At 38.9% G+C, this 26,960-nt stretch overlaps 3 protein-coding genes across 3 annotated transcripts; all 3 read right to left on the reverse strand.

The window, feature by feature from the left end:
• Positions 1–77: 77 nt before the first annotated feature.
• LOC137296461 (ninjurin-2-like) lies at positions 78–6,784 on the reverse strand. Its single transcript, XM_067828250.1, has 2 exons — positions 6,728–6,784; positions 78–530 (listed from the first exon to the last, which is right to left on the reverse strand). The coding sequence occupies exons 1-2, from the start codon at positions 6,782–6,784 to the stop codon at positions 78–80; spliced, it is 510 nt and encodes a 169-aa protein (XP_067684351.1).
• Positions 6,785–10,722: 3,938 nt separating this feature from the next.
• Positions 10,723–14,008, reverse strand: LOC137296746 (ninjurin-2-like). The gene is made up of 2 exons (XM_067828587.1): positions 13,704–14,008; positions 10,723–11,915 (listed from the first exon to the last, which is right to left on the reverse strand). The coding sequence occupies exons 1-2, from the start codon at positions 13,743–13,745 to the stop codon at positions 11,547–11,549; spliced, it is 411 nt and encodes a 136-aa protein (XP_067684688.1). The 5' UTR covers positions 13,746–14,008; the 3' UTR covers positions 10,723–11,546.
• A 1,422-nt stretch (positions 14,009–15,430) lies between these two features.
• Positions 15,431–16,977, reverse strand: LOC137296822 (ninjurin-1-like). The gene is made up of 2 exons (XM_067828687.1): positions 16,893–16,977; positions 15,431–16,348 (listed from the first exon to the last, which is right to left on the reverse strand). The coding sequence occupies exons 1-2, from the start codon at positions 16,893–16,895 to the stop codon at positions 15,980–15,982; spliced, it is 372 nt and encodes a 123-aa protein (XP_067684788.1). The 5' UTR covers positions 16,896–16,977; the 3' UTR covers positions 15,431–15,979.
• Between the last annotated feature and the right edge of the window lie 9,983 nt (positions 16,978–26,960).

Below are 26,960 nucleotides of genomic sequence, written 5' to 3' on the forward strand. Positions count from 1 at the left end.
AAATAATCAAATCTTTCAACAAGTTTCGAACTAAAACTTTTGTGTCAGTCAAGTTAGTTTGGTTACCAAACCGTCCATTAGGCCATCATTTGTGCCCCGGATGTGACCTGACCAAAGATGCTCTCAAGGTCCATCTCTTGTGTCGTCGCTGACGGCACGTTCGTATACACCAACTCATGCCCAGACACCTTTATCCCGAACGCCGAGATGAAGACGTTGATGACGGTGATGAAGAGGATCATAGCCACACTGATATTGTTCATCACAGTTGTCCGTTTCTGTGCCTCACCTGTCCGCGCCTCCATATTGCCGAGGATGATGATGATGACGCCCACGCATATTTGCAACGTCACCGACAGCCCGATGAGCACTAACTGTGGCACGTACAGGACGTCGCGGTGACTGTCCGGCGTCTGTAACAACGCCTTCAGCTGGGAACCGTTGGCAAGAAGCAGAGCAATGTCCAGCATGCCTTGAGCGACCGTCTTCCGGGTCGTGTATGTCTTAGAGGCTAACACCGTCTGTCCAGACTGTAATGACAGGAACAGAAATACACATATTTCTGGTGGATATGATAAATAAACTATACAATTATTTGTATTTATCTTTGATGGTTCATAGAAAACTATTAATGTCAAAAGTCACTAAATTATTAAAATTAGTTTGAAATGACCAAGAAATTTAAAAGACCTTTAAGCATGTAAATATTTTAATGGGTTATCATATACATTTTTTTAATAAACAAAAATGTCAACATGTAAAAACAGTAACAGCCATGTTTTTACCTGTCAAGCAAGTACGTGTACACAATTGTATAACATGAATGTTTGAATGACCTACTTTTAAAGATATTTACATGTATTTCCCGTCTAAACAGAATGACTCCAAACATCATGGCACTTTAAAAACCTGCTATAACGCAACATATCTGTTTAAAGCTACTATCTACCCCAACAACGTGAACTCCGAAAACAAAACGTGTGATTTAATACATGTCTCTCCCATGTCATCAGTCTCTGGCTTGACATCGACATAAAATTGCATATAAAATTGTCTATGCATATGTTTACTATATGCAACCCGCCAGCAATATTGTAGAGTGGCGTGTGTTTGTGTGCGTGCGTGCGTTTGTGTGTGTGTGTGTGTGTGTGTGTGTGTGTGTGTGTGTGTGTGTATTCATGTGTGATGCATAAATATATTCATTTTCGTACCAATATGAAATTTATACTGGTATTGTTTTCATGACCGTAGAAGTGCCCAAGGTGCAAAGCTGATGACATGAACTTTAAAACGCCCCCAAAACAAACAACAAAATCAAAGCTCTCTAACCAATATCGACATATGTAATATATATACTTTATTGTATTCGTCGTTGTATAAACCCAAGGTGTATTATGTTACATCGGCTTGCCTTGCTTTTCCATAGAATTCCCCCAGTTTGAGGCGGTAATGCTGTGTCAGTACAAATTGCTTTCGTAATGTATATCATAAACCCACAAATAACATCTTTATTTGAACAAACATCGTGTCTTTGATTCGGTTCCGTTTGTTCTTTGCAAATGTTTAGTTTTTCTCTATCTAAACTTTTGAGGAAAACGGATCAACTGAGAGAATGCGTTCATCCAAATACAGTATAAAATATGGGGGGATATCTGCTTCTAACCATATTTTTTACACGATGGCGTCTGGACGTCGACAGAAGATGGACACACTTCTCAAATATGTTGTCTGATCAAAGGCTGAGGATATGCTTCATCCCACTGTCAACTGTAGTTTTTAGGTAACATTTCAATCCACCGTAACCAACGAACCACAGGTGGACCCATTTCCATCTCTAGGCCCACACATTCGGAGATCTTTGAAATTCCCTAAACAGATCTAGACACAAAGGCTTTCAGGGTTTCACAAAGGTTGAACATTCAAGGACGATTGGTCGCAGTGGATTGTAAACCCTTACATCTCTTACATACTGATTGCTTAAACCATCGTTACACCAGATCAATGCTTAAACCCCCGGTCACATATGATCAGTGGTTAAACCAACGGTCACATAGGGTCAATGCTTAAACAAGTGGTCACATTGGATCAGTGATTAAACCACCGGACACACAGGATCAACGCTTAAACCATCGGTCACACAGGATGAACGCTTAAATCATTGGTCAAACAGGGTCACAGCTGATTTTTCCGTTTTGTAGTCAATCACTATGGATCTCTATATCATCGACAACTAAGAATCAACCCTTGTCAACCCTTTTGTTTCGTGAGCAGGGGCTGTTATAAATGTCCATTGTACGTTGAACAAGTGCATCTAATCCCGTCTGTGAACGCTTTAGAAACCAGATTACCCGAAAGTACTACAATTATTGTTAGTGGGGAAGACAAGAAGCTATCTCCATCTGAATACAGAGTCTGCCACGGTGTAAACCAGGTGCGTGTCAGCACAATATTTGAAGAAGCTTGAGCTGAAAATCTGTAAGAGCCAGAGGACGCCTTAACTCACAAATCTGCCAAAACTTTATCGCTACTGCACGTGCTGGCGGACAACAAGATGTGTAAGCCATGGCCCAGGATGTTCTTGGAGGCCTAGGGAACTTTAAACGGGTGATCATAACATAATGTGATTCGCACTATGACTCTGCACTATGGATATGGTTTTATCGCTTTAATGCTTATGACAGCTACAAATAACAGACTTCTTCCCATGGTACTAATGAATCTCTTCTAGGGGAGTCCATTATACAATACACACCATAAGAAACATACTCTTGCGAATTTCTATCAAACAATCATGAATGGGTGAGTTTAGTTTTACGCCACACTCAGCAATATTCCAGCTGTATGGCAGCGGTCTGGAAATAATCGAATCTGGACCAGACAATCCAGTGATCAACAGCATGCGCATCGATCTGTACAACTGGAACCGATGACATGTGTCAACCAAGTCCGCGAGCCTGACCAACCGATCCTGTTAGAAACCTGTCACAAGCATGGCAACCATTTTATGGCATAAAAGACCTATTTACCCCGGATCATAACGGGTCTCATGAATCGTGAATGTTTATTGAATTTCAATGTAACATATATATGCACGCCCATTTTAACTTCAATTTGTGTTTCTTTGTCTGTGCCTGTGGGTGAGATAGAGTGTGTGTATGTTTGTTAATTGTTTTTGCTGCTCTAACCAATATCCCGGCTATATCTGGAGACCAGACAATCAGTGATAGACATCAGGAACATTGACTCTGCCATACAGTAACGTTACTAGTGTTACGAGTGTGTATTTTCTGTATATTTTTGTTATTAATTAAGTAATAATTATTATTGGGTCACAGTGTTTAGTGTTTTGAATATTAAATATGATGGGTCACATTTCGTTTTAACAGCTGGTCAACACTTTTATGATTCTGGTTTTCGGAATTTATCTGCTCCTAGTTTTCGATGTTCACTTCCGGGATACTGTTTCGAGACCATTCTACAGTGTTGACGATGTTCGTTTGTGCCCGAACTTTCGGGAAGTGCCTAAATATCTGTATAAAGGCTGGTAGCCGTGTTGAGGGGGACACTCACACTCATTTACATCTCTGCCACGCTTGAAATCCCGTCAACGCCAGACCTACATTATCTGCTGTCGCACCGATCGCTGACATTCTGCCATAGTTGATTCTCTCTCACGCCAAGACTTTGGTGCGTTTGCTACTATACATATTGTGCGACCCACTGACTTAGATTTTGTTTCTCTTGAATTGTACCTGAAATCTGCATTGTTATATTGACTTGTGACTTTGTCTACCTTGCTCTCACTGCATAATAACAGAATTTTGAACGTAAACGAACTGTCTCTGTTCTGTTTTGCTGGTTTACAAGGGGATTTCTGAAATAGTTTGTCACGGTAAATTCTTAACCGTAACACTAGCCTGACTTACCGTTGTCTGTGTCTGTGTCTGTCTGTGTCTCTGTATGTCTGTCTGTCTCTCTCGTTCTGTCTATGCCCGAGGTAAAGTTACTAGCCTGACCACCCGTTGTGTATGTCTGTGTCTGCCTCTGCCCCCGTCTCTCTCTCTCTCTCTCTCTCTCTCTCTCTCTCTCTCTCTCTCTCTCTCTCTCTCTCTCTCTGTGTGTGTGTGTCTGAGCGAGTTAAAATATGTCTACATGTTACTCAGTGCCCGAGATATATTCTTTGCTGACGTCAAAAGTTTAAGTACAAATATCAATCCTTTCCATTTCCCAATATAATGTTCTTGCCAAGCGTCGGGAATATGTTTTTGTGTGAACTGAAAAAAAATAACATCTGAACCTTTCCAATATATCCTTTTGTCAGTCTCCTCTTCCACTATTTTACTTCATTTTTTTCACAACAACAACAAACTCGTACAAAGTCTTATAAACATCCGTGTAACGGGAACGTTGGAACAAACCTTCTGGTTTTTTTTGACTCCGCGTGATTTCGATTTTCTTCAACACTGTTTGCGGCTGAATTTTCACGATTCCTACTAGATTCCCTGGCTGATGTTAACCAACAATACAACATTTTCATCATTCCTCTCATCAAGTGACACATGATACAGAAGACGGAGTATGGCGAAGCAACAGAATCAATACTTCAAGCACCAGCGAAAAGGCCTTGTGTATTTGCAGTGGAACGCTGGGAGGGTAAAAACACTGGTGATGTCATATTTACAAACAGCCGGTTCACGGTGGTGTAAAACAACGATCGGCCTTTCCCGGCGTCCCTGTTAAACATGTATTTAATCGTATGGCACATGAAGTAGAAATGTTTGATGGTGGAAAGAAATTGTTGAAGTCAACGTGGAAAGAAATTGTTGAAGTCAACGCAGTGTGTTGATAAGTCGCTCAGAGATCATATATTCCATTAATGTGATTTTTGGCCGCAGGTTATTTGATTTTGTTTTGTTTTAAGAAATAGCTAAATTAACGAGAAACATGTGAAAGTAATTGCTGATTAAACTGTTTTCTGAAGCAAGAACAAGTGGTTTTAACCTGACTTTGAGCAATAACACATGGCGTCTAACACAAATTTCACATTTCTTATCCCCTATGGAAACTGAACCCAGGCCAACCTAACGCACGTGCCATACGTCATCCGTATTATAATAGATTACACGTTTGGAATACATTCCCAATTTTTATTTTGTTTACATATATTTCCAAATATTCATTCAAGTCATTTAGTCGCCTGGTCTAACTTGGGAATCGAACCTGTTCCTGGTGTTACAATGAAACCACGCAGCCACATCCGGGAATACTGACGATGCTCATACGTACCACACGCAAGGTAACCTATTGGCCTATTATTGGCTGTAAAAGTGACTGAGAAATTATATGTGAAATACTCTTCGTCTTGAGTGAAAACATATATTTCAGGCTTTAAGACATTTAAGGAAGTAGTAAGCAGCCCCACGGGCGTCTACTGTGCTCTCGTTCGTGATAATCTGTTTCTTCAACCATGTCTATCAGAATTTCTGCCAGGATAGACAAAGCCCAATCATACTACTCTGTGGTAAGCTTTAGGCGTATAGATGATCTGACATGGATCGATAATGATTCGACTGATTTACATAAACACACGTTCATACAGAGAACCAGCGAGATCGCCACATTTGTTACTTAAATACCATTATACCATCGAGACACTCACAACACTGTTGCAAGTGGAATGACTATATCTTACCAGTGAGCTTTCACTTGATGTGTTATGTTCCCGCAGCAATTGTGTCTACATTTCACAGCGGTTTAGATAGAAGCGGGCATGCTCTTTCTATCAAAATTACAAAGTGACTTTTGTTCATATACCTATTGATCAAGTTTTTAGATCGGCATTGTTGAAGTTGGTGAGTCTGTGATGAAGCATGCAGACCGATCTATGATCTATGCAACAAACAAGAAGTTGTTTTCATAACCTTCTATGCTTCATCGTGAGATCAAGGTTTCAATATTCAAGCCGTCAATAATGTTTATAATGTGTTATTGTAGACTAGGGGAAGACGATTTGAGGTATCACTAAAGATTTGATTCAATTACTTTCGTTTCACTTGCTCCATATGTATTTGATGACGACGACCAACCCCACCCCTCACCCTCACCCTCACCCCCACTCCTTCACGCCTGTGAATTTGTTTGAGTCATTTCAGCTATGACGCCAAAATATTTGTAAATGCCCTGCTACCTCACTGCATTACCAAACAATATATATTCTTATAAAACAAACGCTTCTCTTAAACTAATCCTCGTTACCCATGTCCTTTATATTTCTTTCTCAAATAATGAAACTTATTTAAGTGTTTACTACATATTTATGTAAGTGTTTCAGTCTGTTTGAGAGAGACAAGGTTTGACATCGACGTCGCACAAATCTTGGATTATGAACTAGAGGAAAGTTAATCTCACAGGAGAAATTTGATGATCTTTAAGGATGAACAGCTAGTGACAAGTACATGTCATTACCTCGCAGCTAATAAGCCTCTGGCATGGTAACCGTTTTAACATTTATAAGATCGTTCCCAAACCTTTATCTTAACGTACGCTACATTTAGCAAGCTTGATGTTGATTAAAGTTGAAATGTGTCAGATAACTATCAAGTTCCTATATTTATGATTGTTATAGATATTACAACCCATTATAGCACAATGAAACAAACTGTATCCTGTATACACGTACACAATTACACAGTCGTCGCCGATTGCTGTTACTGACTAGTTTACTTACTGTATTCGACTTTCGTCTGTTCGAGGTGCCCGCTTCTACGTTGCGTTCTGGAGCCATTGCAAGTTTAAGTGATAATGGTGACCGAACCACGAGGAATAAACCCCAAACCATGATAGTTTAGCGATTAAGCATCGCTCACTTCAGCCTAAACAACTACAAATAAATTAAATCAGCAACCCAATTATTTTCGTCATTCAAAGGGAGACAACAGCTGATGATAAAATATTTACTTTTCGTTGCAAACTGAAACAACAAGTGCATGTACACAGTCGCTTTGTTTAGACTACTGGAGAAATCCCGATAAACACATGAGTAAAGAGAGGCCAAACATGAAAACCATATTGTATCACGCGACGCGACGACTTGTAAAGATGTTAAAATGTGATCGCTAAATACACTGCAAGTCTGCAAAACCGCAACACTTTAAGCTTGCTATGGAAGGAGCGAGGCGTACATTCGTCAACCTTGTGTTATATCTAGGAAAAAAATAAAAGGATATTTATCTACACGACATGAGACCCTGAGACTGTTTTGGTTAGACTTTCCTTACGACAAAAGGTATTAGCTGCCTTTTTCGATACATATGTGTGTGATTGCACTTTTCCGGCTGATGATTTGGTTCTTTAGAATGTTAGGCTTCTAGCTGTTCTCGTGTGTGAATAAACATTACGTCATTATGGAATGTGATATCGATATTCGGTTAGATTTAAATAAACTCAAAATCAAAATAATAGGCGAAAACTGTTTGGTTTTTCCAAACAAATAGCCAAATATGCAAAGAAAAGACAAGATTTGGCGAAGCTTATGAAATCGATGCGATGAATAATGTTAGAAATAAGTATTTATGCAAGTATCTGAAATTCGAAGACATGTCTTTGGAATGAGTGTGTTAGGATATAAGTTGCATTGCCATAATTTTAGTTATATTGTGACAATGAAGGCTAAACCAAAACAACAAAACAAAAAACGAACTTAGATGATGTAAATATCGGTGTCCAAAAATTACAGACTTACGTTTAAAACTATCGAGTGGCCATAAAACAATATTTCAGTGCACGACAATTATGAAAACGGGCTATGGATCGCTGGCAAATAGAGGTATATCGTCATACTAGAAACATTGGAGACTTACCCTACTTTAGCGTTCTCCCTAAAGCATGCTGTATGTACATCATCCGTTCCATAGGGAATTAAAATATCATATATTCAGATTGACACTTTTGTTTGTAATTCCTCCATCACAAATTAAGGGATACAAAATGGATGATATTTACCATTCAACATAAAATCATCGAGTGTATTGAGAATGGTCAATATGGCAATGTTTCATCTTAACGTGACCTCTTCAAATCCAGATTGACAACACAAGCACTTGTGACAAGTAGTTCAGCTTGATGTAACATGTTCAGATCTACGTGCATGTTCCACATAGTTTGCATTAGATCCCTGATGTAACTTCTAATGATTGTCTTGCAGTTTGTGTAGGGGATGAGAAGTGATGTCACAGATTTGTTGGGTGCTGCTTTAGCATGTTGCTCGAGTTTCTGACATGGCTGGGTAACCAGCAAAATACGATGTCGTATCTGCCAGTACCAAAACCATCAAATAATTCAAGAACTTCAAATAAAAGTGGATGTTTAAATATTATGTTGTACCGGGAGACTCTAACTGTGTAGATTATCCCAGGATTTACATAGTCCGAGGACACGAGAGAGAATAGGAAAATAGGACGACCTCTGTGTATGTAAAGTGGTTATTTACATATCATATAGCTGTTAAATGGAGCTGTCATTTGGTAATATTAAAATATCATTCGAGCATTAGCAACTGTATCCCCATTATTGTAGCCATTTGTGAAAACCTGAGTTGTAGATATCTTTGGTCTTTTGTAGTTCATTATCTTTGGTCTTTTGTAGTTCAGTATGGTCTTTTGTAGTTCAATATCTTTGGTCTTTTGTAGTTCAATATCTTTGGTCTTTTGTAGTTCAATATCTTTGGTCTTTTGTAGTTCAATATCTTTGGTCTTTTGTAGTTCAATATCTTTGGTGTTTGTAGTTCATTACCTTTGATCTTTTATAGTTCAGTGTCTTTGGTGTTTGTAGTTAATTACCTTTGGTCTTTTAGTTGATTATCTTTGATCTTTCGCAGTTCATTAGCTTTGATCTTTTGAGTTCAGTATCTTTGGACTTTTGTAGTTCATTATCTGTTTTCCTTTTAGTTCATTATCTTTGCTCTTTTAGTGTTGTTGGTGAATAGGTTTGATTGTTTCAGATTGTTTTAAGTTAGTTATTGTTTGGTCCACATCTGGTCTTAGTAACTGACATGGCCGAGAAGAGAAAAGACGAGATGGAGCTATATTATTAAACCCAATTATATCGAGATATATCACATTCAAAATATTGGAACAGCTGGTGTATTTAAAAGAGGATTAAAAACACTATCAGATGCAGGATTGGATTCAGTAGAACGTGAATTACGAAACATACTGCCAAGATAAATTAAGACGGCGCAGGTTTAGTGAGGGTTCAAAAACCCCCACTTGTAAACCACAAATTGGTTATGTTCTGAAGGCTCCATTTAATTATTCTAAACTGCTTAACAAGTTCCTACAAAAATGGTGTTATCAAGTATAGAATGGGCCAGGCTCTCTACATCGGGTGGGGGTTTTGCTTATAAACTCCACTTGCATGAGGTGGAAACAACCTGTAATATATTATATGCCTTCTAACGACTATGTTTCATATTTGGACGAAAGATCAATAGCCGAATACCCAAGGCTTTGGCTTCCTCAATAACTGTAGTTGGGCGACCATCTAGAATTAAGCATCGGGTTCTTGTGATGGTTATAATTTTGGCAAAAGTAAATGCGGATAGGTTAAAGTTTACATTTTGGAAATTTGAATCCATTTTCTAAACTTAATTTAATATTTATCACAACTCCAGTTGCCTTTTAGTAGTATGCATGTTTTTGCGACAAGAAATGTTAAAGTTATCCTCAAACAGCGATCCATCAATTGAATCGTTTACCACCTTTGATAAACAATATTTCATTATGGTTAGTAATGTGATTGTGGGATCCCTGATAATGATGACAAGACTGGGTTAAATCACCTGTACCTGAAATGGCCTCTTGTCATTTAAAAACTGAAGCAAACGTCCCCGCGATACCAAATTGTGTAAATCGCTTAAACTCACAAATTTCCATGCAGTGTTTTCTCCTAAATTCTGGGGTTTTTTTTAAATTGTGTTACTTCTGACAAACTATTTCAAATGCACTAAATGGTACTTCTGTTTTTACTCAGCTGGCTTGCAGTCATCGTGGATCCATGGTGTTTGGTGTTTGTATGGTTACAACTGAGGAGAACCTAGGGATTAACTCATTAGCAGTGTTATTAAGTTCGCGTTTAAGTCTCTAAAATCCGTGTTTCAAATAAGGTCCAATAAGCATTTTTGTTAAATTTTATCTTGTAGATGAGAACATGAGAAGGGTTCTCAGAGTTTCGTATTGTAATGTCACCAAGGTCTTTGTCATCTAAGTCGTCGTGCATTGACCATTCATATTCATTCAGTAGGTTTGAGACTGTAACTGACAGACCATGAGTTGAGTATGCGTGGCAGGATATCAATATGATTTTGAACCAGTGTTATTCATTCTCCCTTTTGGAAAAAACGATTCACTTGTTCGTTATAGAGAATCATATGTGAAAGGCACGTACTTTCGCACATCACTGTGAAACATTGACAAATTTTTGCATGTATTTATGACGTTTGTCGATGGCAGGCAGATATGCTCATCGTTTCCTGAACATCTGGTATAATAACTATTTGTCGGAGCTGTACAATATGCTCATATGGATGATAAGGGGTGTCGTCGCTCTTTTTTACTCTCTCGTGGACACTCTCCTTCACTCGTATCTTCACGCGTTACTGACAGACAGCAAGACACTTTCACTGTCGGATTAAAAATGTGATTGCAGAATGATGTACAAGAACAGTTTCTTCATTCAATTATTAATTTATATAAACGAAAATATTCCAAGGCAATTTCAGAATAAACCGGTTCGATGAGGTCATTTCCAATATGTAACGAACCAAATGTGAATAAGATAACGGAGGCAACATGCCAAATAAATACGAAACATAGTCGTACGGCTACTCAAATCATAATGAATGATGGGCTGTGGGTACTCTAATGGTTAAAGCGTTCCATTGTCATTCCGAAGACCCCGGTTCTATTCCCGATATGTGTACAATGTGTGAGGCCCATTTCTGGCCACCCCTTCCGTGATAAAGCTGGAATATTGCTAATGTGACCTAAAACCATCTCACACGAGTCTATGCCCCCCTTCTGGATAATCACAAAAAACTTAATCTCTGTTAAATGTTTAAATTAAACTCACTCACTCACCTACTCACTCACTCGCTCACTAACTCGACACAAGCACAAAAGATGCGATACGGTATCACTGGGTTGCAGGTAATGCTGTTGAAACCTTTTACTATTTTTACCAATTTTCCCAAATAAACATTCAAGGAAACAAGATCACTCACAAAAATAAGGGCTTACAGTGTATACACATGTAACCATAAACGGTTATTGCCAATGCTCAAAATAATTTGCATTAATATGCCTTCATACTCATCCGGAATCCGATCGATTGTTTATGAACATAACAATGTCTATAGTTTTCTCTTGCCTCTTGTGTGACATTCGTATGTACATTTCTGACAGCTGAATGGTCACATGTTTGAAAAATACACTAAAACTCATAGTACCTTAATGTTCTTGATTTGCTAAGTATCACGTCAAGGACGTGTCCTAAACTGGCGTTGTGTATTTGATACCGAACGCCGTAATAAACACATTGACTACGGTAATGAACATAATCAAGGCCACCGAGGCATTGTTCAAAGAGTTGGCCTTCTTCTGTTCCTCTTCAGTTTTCACCTCCATCGTTCCCAGCACGAAGATGATGATGCCAGTGATGACCTGCAGTGCGATAGACACCCCCAGCAACGACAACGTAGTGTAGAAGAAGCTGTTACGGGCGTCTCCTTCGGGAAGATCCAACAGTGCTTTCAACTGGGTTGCGTTTGCCATGAGAAGGGCGAAGTCAAGGAGTCCTTCTGCCACCGTCTTCCTTGTCGCGTAAGCTCGCTTTGTGTACCCGGGTGGTACATCACCAATCTGAAGAGACAGAGAGTTAGTGGTAGATATCAGCTTGTACACCTTGTTTGTTTGTTACAATATTCCAGCTATGTGGGAGCGCTTGGTAGGTATTGAAGACTGATAAGCTTCGTGACCCAAATGAAACAGGATCAGCTTTGTGAATACTTTTGGTGGTTTCAAAACGTTCGGTGTAACTAACTGCACGTCGGGGGAATGGGGAATTGTTTGGTGCATGAGTGAGAGAGTGAAATTAGTTTCAGTCTGCACGACGATTTTGTTACCAGAGGCCAACTTCTTACTGTGTATGTTGTTAAATAAAATAAGATTTGCGTTTATCTGAATATTGCATTGATATATATCTCAGTGTTTTCAATCAACCGATTAATTAAGTAAAGATTTGATGCTGTCAAGTAGACAGTAAACAAACCAGTCGTGGCGTATCGTGATCTACAACATGAAAACTGGCGTTATATATCCACCCGTTAAGGATATATATCAGCATGGACAGCTAGGTAAATATGTGTGTGATACGCCCCTGATACATACCAACCACGGTACGTTGTTACCTCAGCCTCAACACATGCAGGCAACTGTAATCTGTTACTTTCAGTCATGAAACCCTCAGGTACAATGCACATACAGAGACAGCTAATCTACGAAAGCCACTAAAATTATTTGAGACTTGTAAACTAATGCAACTGGACTCGGTCGTCACAATATCTGTTGACTTATCAAGAGTGACACAATTTCAAAAATATTGACAAACAATCCAGTGATCAGCAATATGAGCATAGATCTACGCAGATGGGATACGGTGACATGAGCCAACCAAGTCAGCAAGCCTGACCATCTGATCCGTTAGTGGCTACTTAGTTGCTAAAGACCAATTCTAGCCCGGATCTTCACGGGTAGAGCTGGAAATGTAGCATCCATGTTTCACATTAAGACCTAACTAACAACGACTAAGAGTGACAAAACTGTATGCAGAAGACGGATCTGACTGTCTGTTCGACCTGTATCATCACGGTTTGATTTTAACAGGTCAATAGGACAATCCGATAAATATGTAGAGAAACAAACAAACAAGGACCGCATTTAATCGCCTAAATGACATGTCCCCAAACGTGAAACAGATGTTATCTTTCAGGAAGTCTAGCATCTGTTATATTGTATAATCTGCACACTTAACAACTAAAATATACATTACTACTAAAATATACATTACTACTAAAATATACGTTACTACTAAAATATTCATTACTACTAAAATATTCATTACTACTAAAATATACATTACTACTAAAATATACATTACTACTAAAATATACGTTACTACTAAAATATACATTACTACTAAAATATTCATTACTACTAAAATATTCATTACTACTAAAATATACATTACTACTAAAATATACATTACTACTAAAATATACATTACTACTAAAATATACATTACATCTGAACTACCAGATACGTTATATATGTTATGGTACTAAAAGACACATTACTATGCTCGTATATATGTCAAAGAGAGAATGTGGACAGCGATCATATCCTTACCTTCAGATATCACGGTGTGAAAATGTATACAAACACTTCGGCAACATATAAACCAAACATTTGGATGTTAGACATAGTATACCAGTATGCGCTACTCCCACTTATTTCACAAACCTGTCTCGTGTCAAGACAGCCAAATCTCTCGAGTTTGTTTTGGTCAAATGCAATATGTTTAACTTATACAGACACTGAATGTCAGTTCAGGTATTACAGAGAATCCCAGAATTCCGAGCGTTGACGTACCTTCTGATCGCCTTGCAGATCCGGTGCTCCGACTGTTGCCATCAGGAAATCATAAGAATATTATCTAAATTCCGGACAGGTTTTCTTCCACAGTGAACCTCTTCAACTGACTTCTTGATTTTGAATTATTCTCAGTGGTTCAAAATTTCACACGAAAGAAACCTTGTTTCAGATCAATAAGGCGACATTTAACAGATACACTCCTGATCTTACGAGGTGATATCACAGATTGTTACACCCTGTCGCTAAATACAGGCCTGCTAAAATTACACATTACATGCAATGTAAAGCTTCAGTTCGAAACTGTTGAAAGTGGGCGAGATAAAACTGTAAATCTGGGGTAGACTTGACCTGTTTACACCCCTCAGTGCCCTGCTGATAACACAGATTTATATGAACAATTCTCTTGCAGGGCAAAGTGTTGTCATAAATTTCTCCTTTATCAGATTACGTGTTGTCGTCTTCATCGATCGTGGCTGCGGTGGTGTATTTTTGTCAAACACTGTCATGTGTTATGCTTCTACTGATGGTGAGGTAACCATGATTATCACGTGACAGGTATTTTTGGGTTTCGTCATCAACTGAAGGCATTCCTTCACTCAATGTGAAACTTACAACGTGACCCTCGGGAGGTTACACCAAACCAAAAAGTAATAAAACACTTGTACGTTGGTCCAGCTAAAGGGATCATGGAATAGACAACGCGTTAGTAACAGACTGGCAGTATGATGTACAGTTTGAAGGACTGGAATGTCTCTCAGTCGACTAACATTATCTCTCAGCTATTTTGGTAATTCAAAATTTTATAATGTTTAACATTGTTGTTTCGTTTGTTGTTCCTGGAATGTGATGTATGGATCTATGATCTGAATCGCCAGTCATCGTCCTCTGCAATTTTTTTGTTTGCTTAATTTGTTTCCAGGCATATAAATTTAGCTGTAATATTGCTAAATGTTGCCGTAAATACAAATAAAAAACAAGATTGTTTAACGCAAATTATGTGGCGACAATACGGAAATATCCCGTCCTGACCAGACAACCCCATGATTGATATCATGAGAATCGATCTGTACTTTTGTTATACGGTAACATTCATCAACCAAGTCAGCGAGCCTGACCACCCGATCGTCTCTTACGTCGAAGATCAGTTCTAATCCGAATCTCCATGGACGCACAATGCTAAATCTCCTTGCATTGTCTGAATACAGCAAAACATTCAAGCAATGTGTCGGCACAAAACACATCAATGGGTGATATTATGAGCACCACTAGGAAGCAGGTATATTATTGGCTGGTGAACGTCACGCTCTGCTATATTCCAGGCATCAATAATAATAGCGTATAGACAATACAAACTACTGAGTGATTAACAACCCGATCCATCTAGTCGCCCCGTATGGCAATCAAATGTACATGCAGCAATTTGAGCGTATTTACCTTAGCCCATAAACAATGCAAATAACACATGTAAATGATGCTCCTTCCATGGCCAATCTCATTCCACTGATCCAACCCAAAGTTTGCCCTCTTGAAGTAATAGAAGAACAGGAATATTTCTTACTGGGCTTGATTATTCGTCTTGATGTATTGCTTTTACCGTGATATGTAACCCGTGGTTTCATTCTTTGTTGAATTTGGTAAAATTTGTAAAATTACACGAGATCTCAGAATTACAATTCAGATAGGCTAATTGGTGAAATGTTCCACAAAGCTGACACCAGTTCCCATTTCACTGTATGTAATGTTTTATTCAATGTACACATTCAAACGAGAATTATGCAAAAGAGATGTATGAATTAAAATAATACAATGTATCTTTTAGCAATGAGATATTACTTAATTGAAAACAAGACCACATATTTCATCAGTCATTATAACCCCGACTGGTATGAATGACCTACAGTTCCTGCTGATACGTATGCCTGTATCTGAAATCCAGTGGGTTCTATCTTGGCATGATAATGTGAAATTGATGAACATATACAGCATTTTAGATATTGATTAATTATTTACATGAGATTCATATATGAATATACATCATATCGTCCATGGAAGATATTATTGTGAAACTGAACATACGAGTGTATGAATCTTGTTCATATCAAGAAACTGAAAAATGAGTACACAGCGTTTTAACTCGTGAACATATTCCATTTAACGTCGATGTACATACGGACCAGCTCAAACTCGATTTCATCTGATATGCACTTTCCGACTATTAAGAGGTCAACATGCCCCGATTATTGTCATGTCTCAAGATATCTTCATTGTATGTGTTATTCTGATATGTCCTCAGTAAACGTGATCCCGAATCCTGTTATAAAGGTATTGAGGAAGGCTATAGTAGCAATGAGACCGATTGATACATTGTTGAGTGTTTTAGCCCGCTTCTCATCCTCCTCGGTATCAGTCATCATCGTCTCCATGACGTACATGATGACTCCCGTCACTAAATGCAGCAGCAGGGACAGCCCAAGCATCACCACCAGCGGCCAGAATGTCCACGTCCTCTGCTCAGACGGTACCTCGAGAACTGACCTCAGCTGAGACGTGTTGGCTAGTAACAGGGCTAAGTCAAGGAAACCTTTTGCCACCGTCTTTTTTGCTGTGTACGAATGGGAGGCCAGGTGAGGCGGTAGGTCCGTCTGCAACGAATGAACGTGTGAGCCTACTCAACGCTAAATGTTTCTAATAGAAAAAGGAAGTTAACAATGTAGATGTAGAGAGTAAGTGAGTGAGTGAGTTTAGTTTTACGCCGCTTTTAGCAATATTCCAGCAATATCACGGCGGGGGACACCAGAAAATGGGCTTCACACATTGTACCCATGTGGGAAGAGAGTAAGTAAACATGACAACCTGTTTATGTGAAAACTTAGTTCTGTTTGAAATGTAGCATACAAGCGGTATATCGGTTGTCGCAATATCCACGTACAAGTAATAGACATATGTGAGATCAACATCAGAGAATACCCAGTTTAAACTGTCCAGCAAGATATATTTCATTGGGTAACAGGCAAACAGTGGTAAACAAAAGCGTGCTCTTCCTTCACTTCAAAATGCTTGTCATAAAAATGAACGGCGGCAAATACACCGTTTGTAAATCATAAGGCGTTAGTTTGATTAACAAATATCTGCATTCTGTGATAAATTACACTCGTCTTACAGCTGATCAACATAGGCACTACGTACCATTCTGCTGCCGGGGTCTGTGTACACGAGTCCAGCTTGGTATTGATCGATCGTCTCATAGTAGGATCTTCCACTGGGCGTAGAGAGTCACACTCCTTTGTAACACCGACTAGCAAACACGGGCACGAAATCTGTCACTGACGTCTGTCAGGTTGGAGTTACAGGGATATTTATGACGCGGTAAAAACAAGTCATCGGTTGTTAGGTATTGAAGACTGATAACCTTCTGACCCAAATAAAAAAGGATCAGCGTTGTAAACTTAATAATTACGCCCAGAGGTTTCAAATATTCGGTTTATCTACACACTGCACGTCGGCTGAAAGGGGAATTGCTTAAAGATGCATCAGAGATTGAGTGAGTTTAGTTTTATCCGCAATCAGCAATATCCTAACTATATATCGGCGGTGTGTAAACAGCCGAATTTGGACAATCAAGTGATCAACAGCACGAACGTTGATCACACAACTACACAACTGGGATACGATGACGTGTCAACCAAGTCAGCAAGCCTGATCACCAGATCACGTTTGTCGCCTCTTAAAACAAGCGTGGGTTACTGGAGATCAGTTATAACCCGGATCTTCACGGGTTAACGTTCCATCAGCAATTTTACAGGTATTGGCGGTGAGACAATTATCAAGTGTACCATCCAGTATACAGTCTGGTGGATGCCGAATGTCATTTGGAATATCTGCGTGCATTCGACTTGCCGCAGTCATTTTCTCTGTACAGAGAAAAGATGTCTTTTAAAGTAATATTGACTGATCTAAATATAACTATATTGAACTATATATTGAACAATTATTTGAATATTTTAAGATGATTATCGCTGTATGGATGAGTTCATTGAGGTACATCGAATTCCAGAACTATATCTGATGTAAAACAAATACTACTTAAAGCTATATCTGATTTGCCATTAACAAGGGATAACAACTTCAGTGTAATTCATGAACTGAGAACCAATACTATGCAGGAATCTTCATGAAATAGCCATTTGAAATCAGTCATACTATCAGTAAACGCTTGAACGATGCTAAACTCTTCTATACAACTAATGCTTTCCAGCATAATAAATAAGCAAGGCGACATTTCTTATTACAGAAGTATTGTTTAAGGACATCTATATCTTGAAATGTGGCAAAGAATGGTCTATATAAAACGTGCCAGAAATGTTTTAATGCGGAAAGAACTGAATGCAGTCAACACTAAAAGAAATTGATACTTGTTTTTAGTATATCAATTATCACACATATTACGTAACCTGTGATGTCTAGGTTTATTTGTGTATCTATCTGTTTTAATATTAGGTGATGGGAACCACAACAACACATTTACTAATGTTAATTACACTAACATACGGAAAAAAACGTTAACACGTTAAAAAGAGAATATGAATAGGTTATAAGGTTTAGAACTTGATGATAGGGGGTTATGCCATGATGAGACATATGCTGAGCCCCGATCATAAATTCAAAGAGGAAAAAAATTACGCTACTAATATACTGTCTTTGCCATAAGTAATAACTGTTTTACCATAGCTAGCATCTAACAATAACAAGTTAGAGCCATATTTTTGTTTCACTGCACATACAGTTCTTGCTCATCGTTTCGGTTAGGGAGAGCATAAATTAAAAATGATCTCAAACAATCTTGCCTTGTACGTCTGTTGCCGCTTCTACATTCCCCGTCGAGAAGTATGTCCCTGGTATCAGATCCCAAGTCTGCGTGTCAAGAGATGCGTGTTTCCAACAGCCGGAGTCAGGCAGTGCAATCGTTAGTATTGCAGTGCTTTCATGTGTTTCCATTCTTGGGAATCTATGCTATCCCAGTTGTTACAGTATACCTGTCTAGCTAGTAGCCAATCATCATACCATCATACCATAGAAGGATGCGTTTATGATATAAGGATAGATGAACATACTTCTTCCCTTCCAAACACCTTCCCGATTTATAAGAATTGCCACCTGTCTAGATGTCTAGATCATTTGGGTATGTTGAATCTGTGTCAAGATATTTGTAGATAGAATTAATCGCTTGGACATATTTCCTTATTTTGATTCAGAGCAGAAACTCACAGTCGTGCCTATGGAGATGAATGGCCAAACATGCAATCCCTTAATGTTACATAGATTGTATCGATGAGGAAATCTAGAACATTGTTATCTTTGGACAACATTTAGATGTCCCTGTAAAAACAGATTACTGTATACAGTTTTGTAATAATGGTTTTCGGGTCGAATGTTTTGGCAGCAATCCTGAAGACAAAATGAACCAGATGCATATAACCTTAATTCTGCAAACATATTTGTTACAGCCATACACAAGTTCTACCTATCCAGGTCAAACGCACTCATAGGATGGTAGCTTACAACTTTAACAAGGTCCCGGTACAAGAGACGAACATTACCAACTGATGCAATTGATACTCGTCAAGAACTGCGATATCTTCAGCTGCTACTAAATATTTTTGTATGTTGTGATGTGTTGTAATAAAACAGTACGTTTTCATGTCACCATATGCGTGACGAAACATTTTGTTAGCAGTGCTAATATCTTTAAATTATATCAGAGACACTTATTAACAGCTGGTCTAATGAATACTTTAATGATGTGCCGCGAATCGTGAGTCAAAGAGTCTACTACAGTAATCTACCTTCATTTGTTGGCACTGAATCGCAGGTTTCTATATTGTATTGTTGTATACAGAAATGTATTGCTGCGTGCTAGTGTTACGGTTCAAACACTTACTGAGATAAACACGTGAGCAAATATGGTCATCAACATTGTCAACATGTTCACAACAGCACAAGCAGTACCTGGGGAGAGTGACATGTTTGGTTTCTACCCTGTCATGGCATTTCTTAATCATGATTACATGCTTACGACGAACGTTATTAACCTTTTTGCCATCAACATATGGACCCTGATATCCAACTCAAATGCCTTTGAGAATGTGTTCTGAAATATAGAAACATTGTCCAAATGATTGATCTGAGAACTGTGATTGAGCCATTGCTCTGTTGGATGTTTTAGTGGCCCGTGCACACTATGACCAGATGCAAGTTTCAAGGGGAATAACCCCTAAACCAAAAAGCAACAAAAGAACAATACAATAACTATTGATCATATTCTTCAACATTTGAAACCTCTCTGAAGAACCCTGTAACTCTGGATGGTAAGCACAAGACGTAAAATGCTCAGTACCCAACTAGTACACCAGAGAGCAGGGGAGCAGAGATTGTTAAGAGGCGACAAAGGTGCACCCCTTCACAAAAATAGACCCCGCCAGTTGTGAAACGGTTTTGCAATGCACTAGGTTGAATAGGTCTCCATCAACCCATGTTTGCTACACATGACAGCTATGCTTGTCGTTAGAGGCGACTAACGGGAAACAGTGGTCAGGCCCGTTGACTTGGTTAACATGTCATCGGTTTCCAGTTGTGTAGATCGATGCTCATGCTGTTGATCTCTGGATTGTCTGGTTCAGACGCATTTATTTACAGACCGGTGCCATGTAGCTGGAATAAAAGATAACTCACTCATTCATTCATTCACTCACTCACTCACTCATTAGTATTCCGTTGACCAGGTCAAGCTGTACATAACTTCTTGAAAAACCAATCACAAAAAAGTTTCGTCCTGATCAGACTGAACATCATCTGGCAAATAACTAAGGTGAAACGTGAGAAGATACTGATTACCATACTTAGTCTTAGAGGACCAACACAATCAATGATAACGGAAAGGTTCCACAAAAGTTGGTACAGGTTTTAAAGGAGTGGTAGGGATTTTCTGACACCCGGAACTAGGAGACAGTCAAGAACACCAACGTTTACCCCACTAGAAATCAGATCTGAAGTCAAATTCACAAAATGGAAAGAAGCAGAAGAACTGCCTATGCCCTGAAGCCAAATATCCGAGTTCACCCATCAGAAAAAGGCAAAATATCCTTCAAAATCAAAGCCAATACCACCTAACATTTGTGAGAAGTACTGAATTGATGTGTGATCCGCAGCCATAAACTTAAGCTGCTATTTTCGGACTTTGCAGGAAGAATATCAGGAAATCCCCACACAGTTCCTCCAGATTCTGATCTATTTGATGAAACCACAGATGCCAAGCATCCATTAATGCTAATGGCTGTCACACAGGATATTGACTGCTGTGTCACCTTGACATTTCTGCACATGGCATTTGCTACATCCCACCACGTGCTTGTGTCATTGAGAGGATTAAAGATTTTTTTCATATGATTTTGAGACGACCCCCGACTACCATCGCATGCAGTCGATTAAAACTTCATCTAAACATAATCATGGGTGATTGGTCTATCAGTCACCACTCATGACACCTGCGAGTTCTTTATTGTTATTTCTACTAGTCGACTGAAAGCCTTTTCTAACTCTCAACTAAAACAATCTTGACACAAATGGCGCAAGATATCATATCGTATCTAGTTCTTTACATGGAAAGGGGGTACAAGTCTGAGAAGGATTGGATTTCTTAGTCTGTCCAGTTCAATTTCCTTTGTCTTTTTTTCAAATTTCAAATGTAATATGCTTTCTAAATGCTACTTCTTTCAACTTTTGCAAAATTTTCAGCTCGCTTCTTTACTATTTCTTTTTCGAGCCTGTTGGTTCCAACTGAACCTCAACTGTTTCTTTTCCATTTCCCGATTGTAATGATAGTCTTCTCTAACCAAAATTTACTGTTCAAAACTTACTCATCAATATGGTGATTTAGCACAACTTTCAAAATGAACATAGCAAGTTTGGCCTGAGCTTGGATATGCGCTGAAATTTGCAATTTGACTGCCTCAGGGGTAGGAAACCTGGGCAACTCCTCCAGTTTAAACAACATTTGGCTGGTTTCACAAATAACTCGTTTACAAAAATACAGAAATCTGAATATATGTTTCACAAAAGGTCTCAGATGTAAAATGAATTCTATTCTGGGTGAGCCGTCAATTATTGTTATGGGTTAGAAATTACTGACAGTTCCCTTTAAACTGTCGGGTCACAAATATGACATATTATCTAAATGTCTATGGTCGTGATTCCTCAAGAAGTACTGACTAAAGTTTGTTGTCAGTTCGGTATAGACGTGGAGTCTTGGGATGGTCTTGAAATGTCGGTGTTAGCAGACAGATGAGCATAAATCCAAAGTAGTCCCTCAATACATCCCGTCAACAACCCCTTATATACCGATTATACAGTTCTGGATATTTCTAGCACAAGTCTTACTACACTAGAATCATCCCTTAGCTTACAACGTCCACCGGAAGCAAAACAAAGGGGAGGTAACTCTAACTTACTCCCACTAATGAAATTACATAGCCTAAGGTCAAGATAAAAGTTCAAATCCATACTCAGCGCTTTAAAGTTTTGTAATTACAAATAGCAAGAGCAGATAATATCAGCTCAAACACTGCCCAAATCACTCTGAAACTTCACTCACTCAACCACTCACTCACTATTTCATGGGAGGGCACATGGTGTATAACCTTGGGGTTTATCAAATTATGTATATAATGTATTGGATCATAACACATTCATGGTATATTAGTTCAGAGCCTAGTGGCAGAGATATACATTACATTAAGATCGCGAGACTTTGCATAAATTAGAAATACGCCAGCTACCTGCAAAGAGATGTTGTCGAATATCATAAAGTCTCTAGCCGTCGGCATCTCTGTAATCGGGGTCATCTTTAATGAACAGACATTAACATAGCGACACAACACTGTCACTTCCGACCTAAAGGTCAGCAACGGTTGATAGAGGCTTTTAAGATTCATTCCACAACGTCTGGAACCATCTTACCTTATAAATCATCTTAAGGAAAGCAATTTTATCAACTTACTTATTTGCTCTTGGTTTGGTTTTCTAAGTGTACAGTGTCGGTTTGAACCTCACAGGAGTTAGTGGGTGGGATGTTACATACGGACTGTCCTCGTGGCTTCCGGTGTAGATCTATGCTTGTCAGTCGGATTACTGATTTAGACTTTGCATCAAATCTTTCCTCCTAGATGACCCAAATTACATCACTTTTCAGTTTCTGTGCTTTATACCACTTAATTAAATACAGATAGTTGAATCTCATCATTATCTGATTTTGGTATTCAGATATTCAGCCTTCAGTTGCTGGTTTTACTGACTTTTTTTAAAAAAAAAACACCAGTGCTACTGGTTTAGCGTTGCATGATAGCTAGTTAAAATAGCCTGCAAAACACAGTTAATCTTGTTACACGGAAGACATTAGCCCCTCTGTTTCACAGACAGCAGTTGTCATTTTGGTTACATTTGACAAAGATCTGCGATGTACGTACGTCTTGAAACATATATTCCCTGTCTTGAACATTTATTCCCTGTCTGGAACATTTAGTCTCTGCCTGGAACCAATTATGTTCTTTTTCATTGCTTTGTTTAGAAAGAGCATAAATAAAAAAATGACGCTATCTGAAATCCATGGGTGAGGCGTTTCTCTAGAGTGGTACAGCGGTGTGTACAAATAGGAATATATGACCTCGGGGTACAAAAAAATCCCCCAAATACACCAAACCTAAGAAAGCATGAACACAAGATAACTAGTTACAGCTGAAAATATAAATATCTATGCTACCAGAAAACAGCTTCATTCTCTCCTTTTCACCATGAAGGGTTTGAGCGTGGTTGTTTTACTCTCCGCCATATCTATGGTCGGGGCCGTCTTCAATGAAGGTGACATGGCACGATTCAATTGTTCTACGCCGTTTCAGATCCTGGAAAGAGACACTAACAATCTTGCCTCGTACGTCCGCTGCCGCTTCTACATTCCCCGTCGAGAAGTATGTCCCCGGTATCAGGTCTTAAGTCTCCGTACCAAGAGATGCGTGAACCCATCAGCAGCTGTCAGACTGTGCAAGCGTGAGTATTGTTGGGTTTTTATGTGGTTCTATCCTTGTGAATCTATACGATACCAACTCTTGGATATTCTCATAGATGGTGCTGATTTGTGTAGCTATGAACTCAAGATTATCTTTTATCATGAATGGGTAGATCAGATGCAACATAATACTCCCTTGGATTCATAGTCAGAGGCAAAAATTATTGTAACGTTTCATTTTCAATAGTACTCGTGTGCATGAATATCTGGTTTGGGCCAGACGGTGAGAGAGTCTAATGTTAGTTACCTCGGGAGTATTTCCGCCATTATTGAGACTTGACATAGGGCAGTTATGCAGTTGTAGGATACATTTTATATAAACAAACTTTACTCACACTTCGTCCGAGCTCTGCGGAACATCATTATTATCATCGTTATTACATCATTTTCACTGATGTACGTTGCACGTGTCATAGACAAAAATAGCAATATATCCATGGAAACGCATACAAATGTCTTATTCTGAAATCCAAAAACACCAAAAGAAAGCAGTTCACCACCAGATCTATGTATGTGCCAAGTCTGGTAAAGAAATATTGAACGGATGTAAAGTTCTGCTCCCGAAAAGACCAATTTCGGTCGAAACAAAACTTACAGGACAAATTTTATGGATAGCAACTTCTTGAATTTATTTTACGACGTTTCGGGGTTTATCCTAGCCCCCTCATCAGGTTGAGCTGAACTGAAGCCAAGATGTAACCGAGGGTTAATGCTAATTAATGTAGATACATGTAAATTATTTACATCTACCTGGGTATCACACTAATTCTGTACCAGACGACGGATGTAATAGGTCATTACAGGCCTATAATCACTATAGGAAATAAGGAGTCGGGCCACAGATGTGTCTGAGTGCTGACGAAAGCAAAAGCAACGTGATTTGGAAAGTCAACAAAATACCATGAGCTTGCCCAAGAGTGCTATAGAGCTCCTGAGCTGAAAATAATTCATCATAATCCTCCCCGTTATTTGAATTTAAATTGATATATATCTTTTTTTAACCAACTTTAACCCGAGGGCTAAAACTACTGTACACAACACTGAAAATGTTCTACTGTGTTGAAACTAGTGAATAACTATTATATAAGTTTCATCCTAATTTGCATCATCAAGCTGCATAGAGGCAATTGTTACAGTGTTACAATTGCCCCCCATGGTTGTTGCCATATTGCATGCCACGTCACATGCTAACTGCAGTGGGATTCTCAAGTATTTCTACTTCAAGATGTGTCGTAGTATCTCAGTTTTACACTTGAAAGGTTAATTTCGTGCATGGCAGGAATTATTGCACTAAGAAGGTATTATTCCGTTTTGTGAAACATTTACTTATCGATGTGAAAAACGACTGTTTCCTCTACTGTATCTCGCCATGAGTGAGCAGCTGAACAAACGACTGAACTTGTACCACAGGAAAGCAAGGGGAAATATATCTATTCACCTACACTGTGCTAAACTAAAACCTTTAGAGTATTCGCCCTTGTTACAAATGCCCCATGTTACATTTGACCACGATCTCACCTACTAAAAGTCGCTATTCTCCTCCCAGCCACTGCTCAAAGAAAACAAAAGCATAGAAACAGCCATTGATTATTCCTTGAAATGTCTGAATGTCATGATGTAATCCCAAGGATGAAAGATCTAGGTGCACTTACTGTGGTGAGAAAAGACAAACAATAGAAAATTGTTACATGGATTCTTAATAATGTCAGGGAGATCACTCATCTTTCTCTAAATACTATCTTGTTTTGAAACAACGGATATCAACAACATAAGAATCACTGGAATCATTTGTTTGGCGAACTTGACCCAAATTCAGAATTCAGAGTGATAGGGTAACAGGATGATCTTCAATGTTATCCATAAACTTGTTCCACTTGCTATTGATATCTCCATGTTGTGACAGTGTGTCGTACCTTACACGCTGCTTTCACAATATTTTTCAGGTGAACAGTCGTCAGACCTTTGTAAATGTTTTGACGAGTACTAACCGGTGGGGCAGGGTACCGCACCTTTTCGCACATAGTGAGTATGGTTTAACGCCGCTTTTAGTAATGTTCTGGCAACATCACGACGGTGAACACCAGAAATAGGCTTCACACATTGTCCCAGTAAGGGGAATCAAACCATGGCCTTGAGCGTCACGAGCGAACACTTTAAGCACGGCGCTTTCCCACGGTGCAATTTGTGGCGTACAACACGTTAAATGGAATAGATGTAGCCGTTGCAATAAAGTCTCGCGACACGGCCGTGAGTATGCGCGTGTATCATTGCTATGCAATCAATTGTTCTTCGCTTCCCACAAGTTGTATGCAACAAAAAATTTGGGAGTATACATTCTGAAATTCGTTGATATCCACAAATTTTATGGAACAAATTGCAACGTGGCAATACTTTACCCATAAGGTTAGCCGAAAGTTCCCTTTTCCCGAACACCTGGTATCCCCGCTGTTTAACTATGATTCATAAACACATGTTATCCCATGGCTTCAATTACAGGATTGACATGTCCATCTTGGCACAGGAACCTATTCATGCTGCAGACTCAAACCTGCTGAATAAATATCAGTGGTCAGACCACGAGGACAGAATCTTCATGAGGGAAGCTAACTGGCGTTACAAAGGAACATTAGGTTGTACCACACTTAAACCCTGAACCTTTTGAATTTACAAACTTCTCACCATGATGCTATAGGGCTTTCGTCACGTCCAAGACCCGTTCAATTCCTCACATGGACACCCACGTGAAGCCCATATCTGGTGTTCCTCATATTGCCGGAATGTTGATGAAAGCGGCGAAAGCCAGACACTGTCTCACTTAATGCTTACCAACTAACTGCTACCTGGTGACTAATGTCACCACGACAGGTCCACACATTCGAAAAACATGGTTCACCCATGACTGCAAACAGGAAGGGAAGGAAAAGGCCATGCATAGTTAAATCTTTTTAGTTCACAATTTGGAAAAATTCAAAATTGTAAATTAAATAACCAGTCTAAAAAGCAGTTCATATTTAGAAACGTTTCGTCTAGACATCCAGTTGTAACTGATAGTTTTGGAATGTAGAATGATCGTATTACTGGACAGTATAGTGCCTTTTTCGTTAGTTACCCAGCCATGTTGGAATCACGAGTAACACCGA

The sequence above is a fragment of the Haliotis asinina genome, chromosome 9 (assembly GCF_037392515.1).
Source record: "Haliotis asinina isolate JCU_RB_2024 chromosome 9, JCU_Hal_asi_v2, whole genome shotgun sequence".
Taxonomy (NCBI): Eukaryota; Metazoa; Mollusca; class Gastropoda; order Lepetellida; family Haliotidae; genus Haliotis; species Haliotis asinina.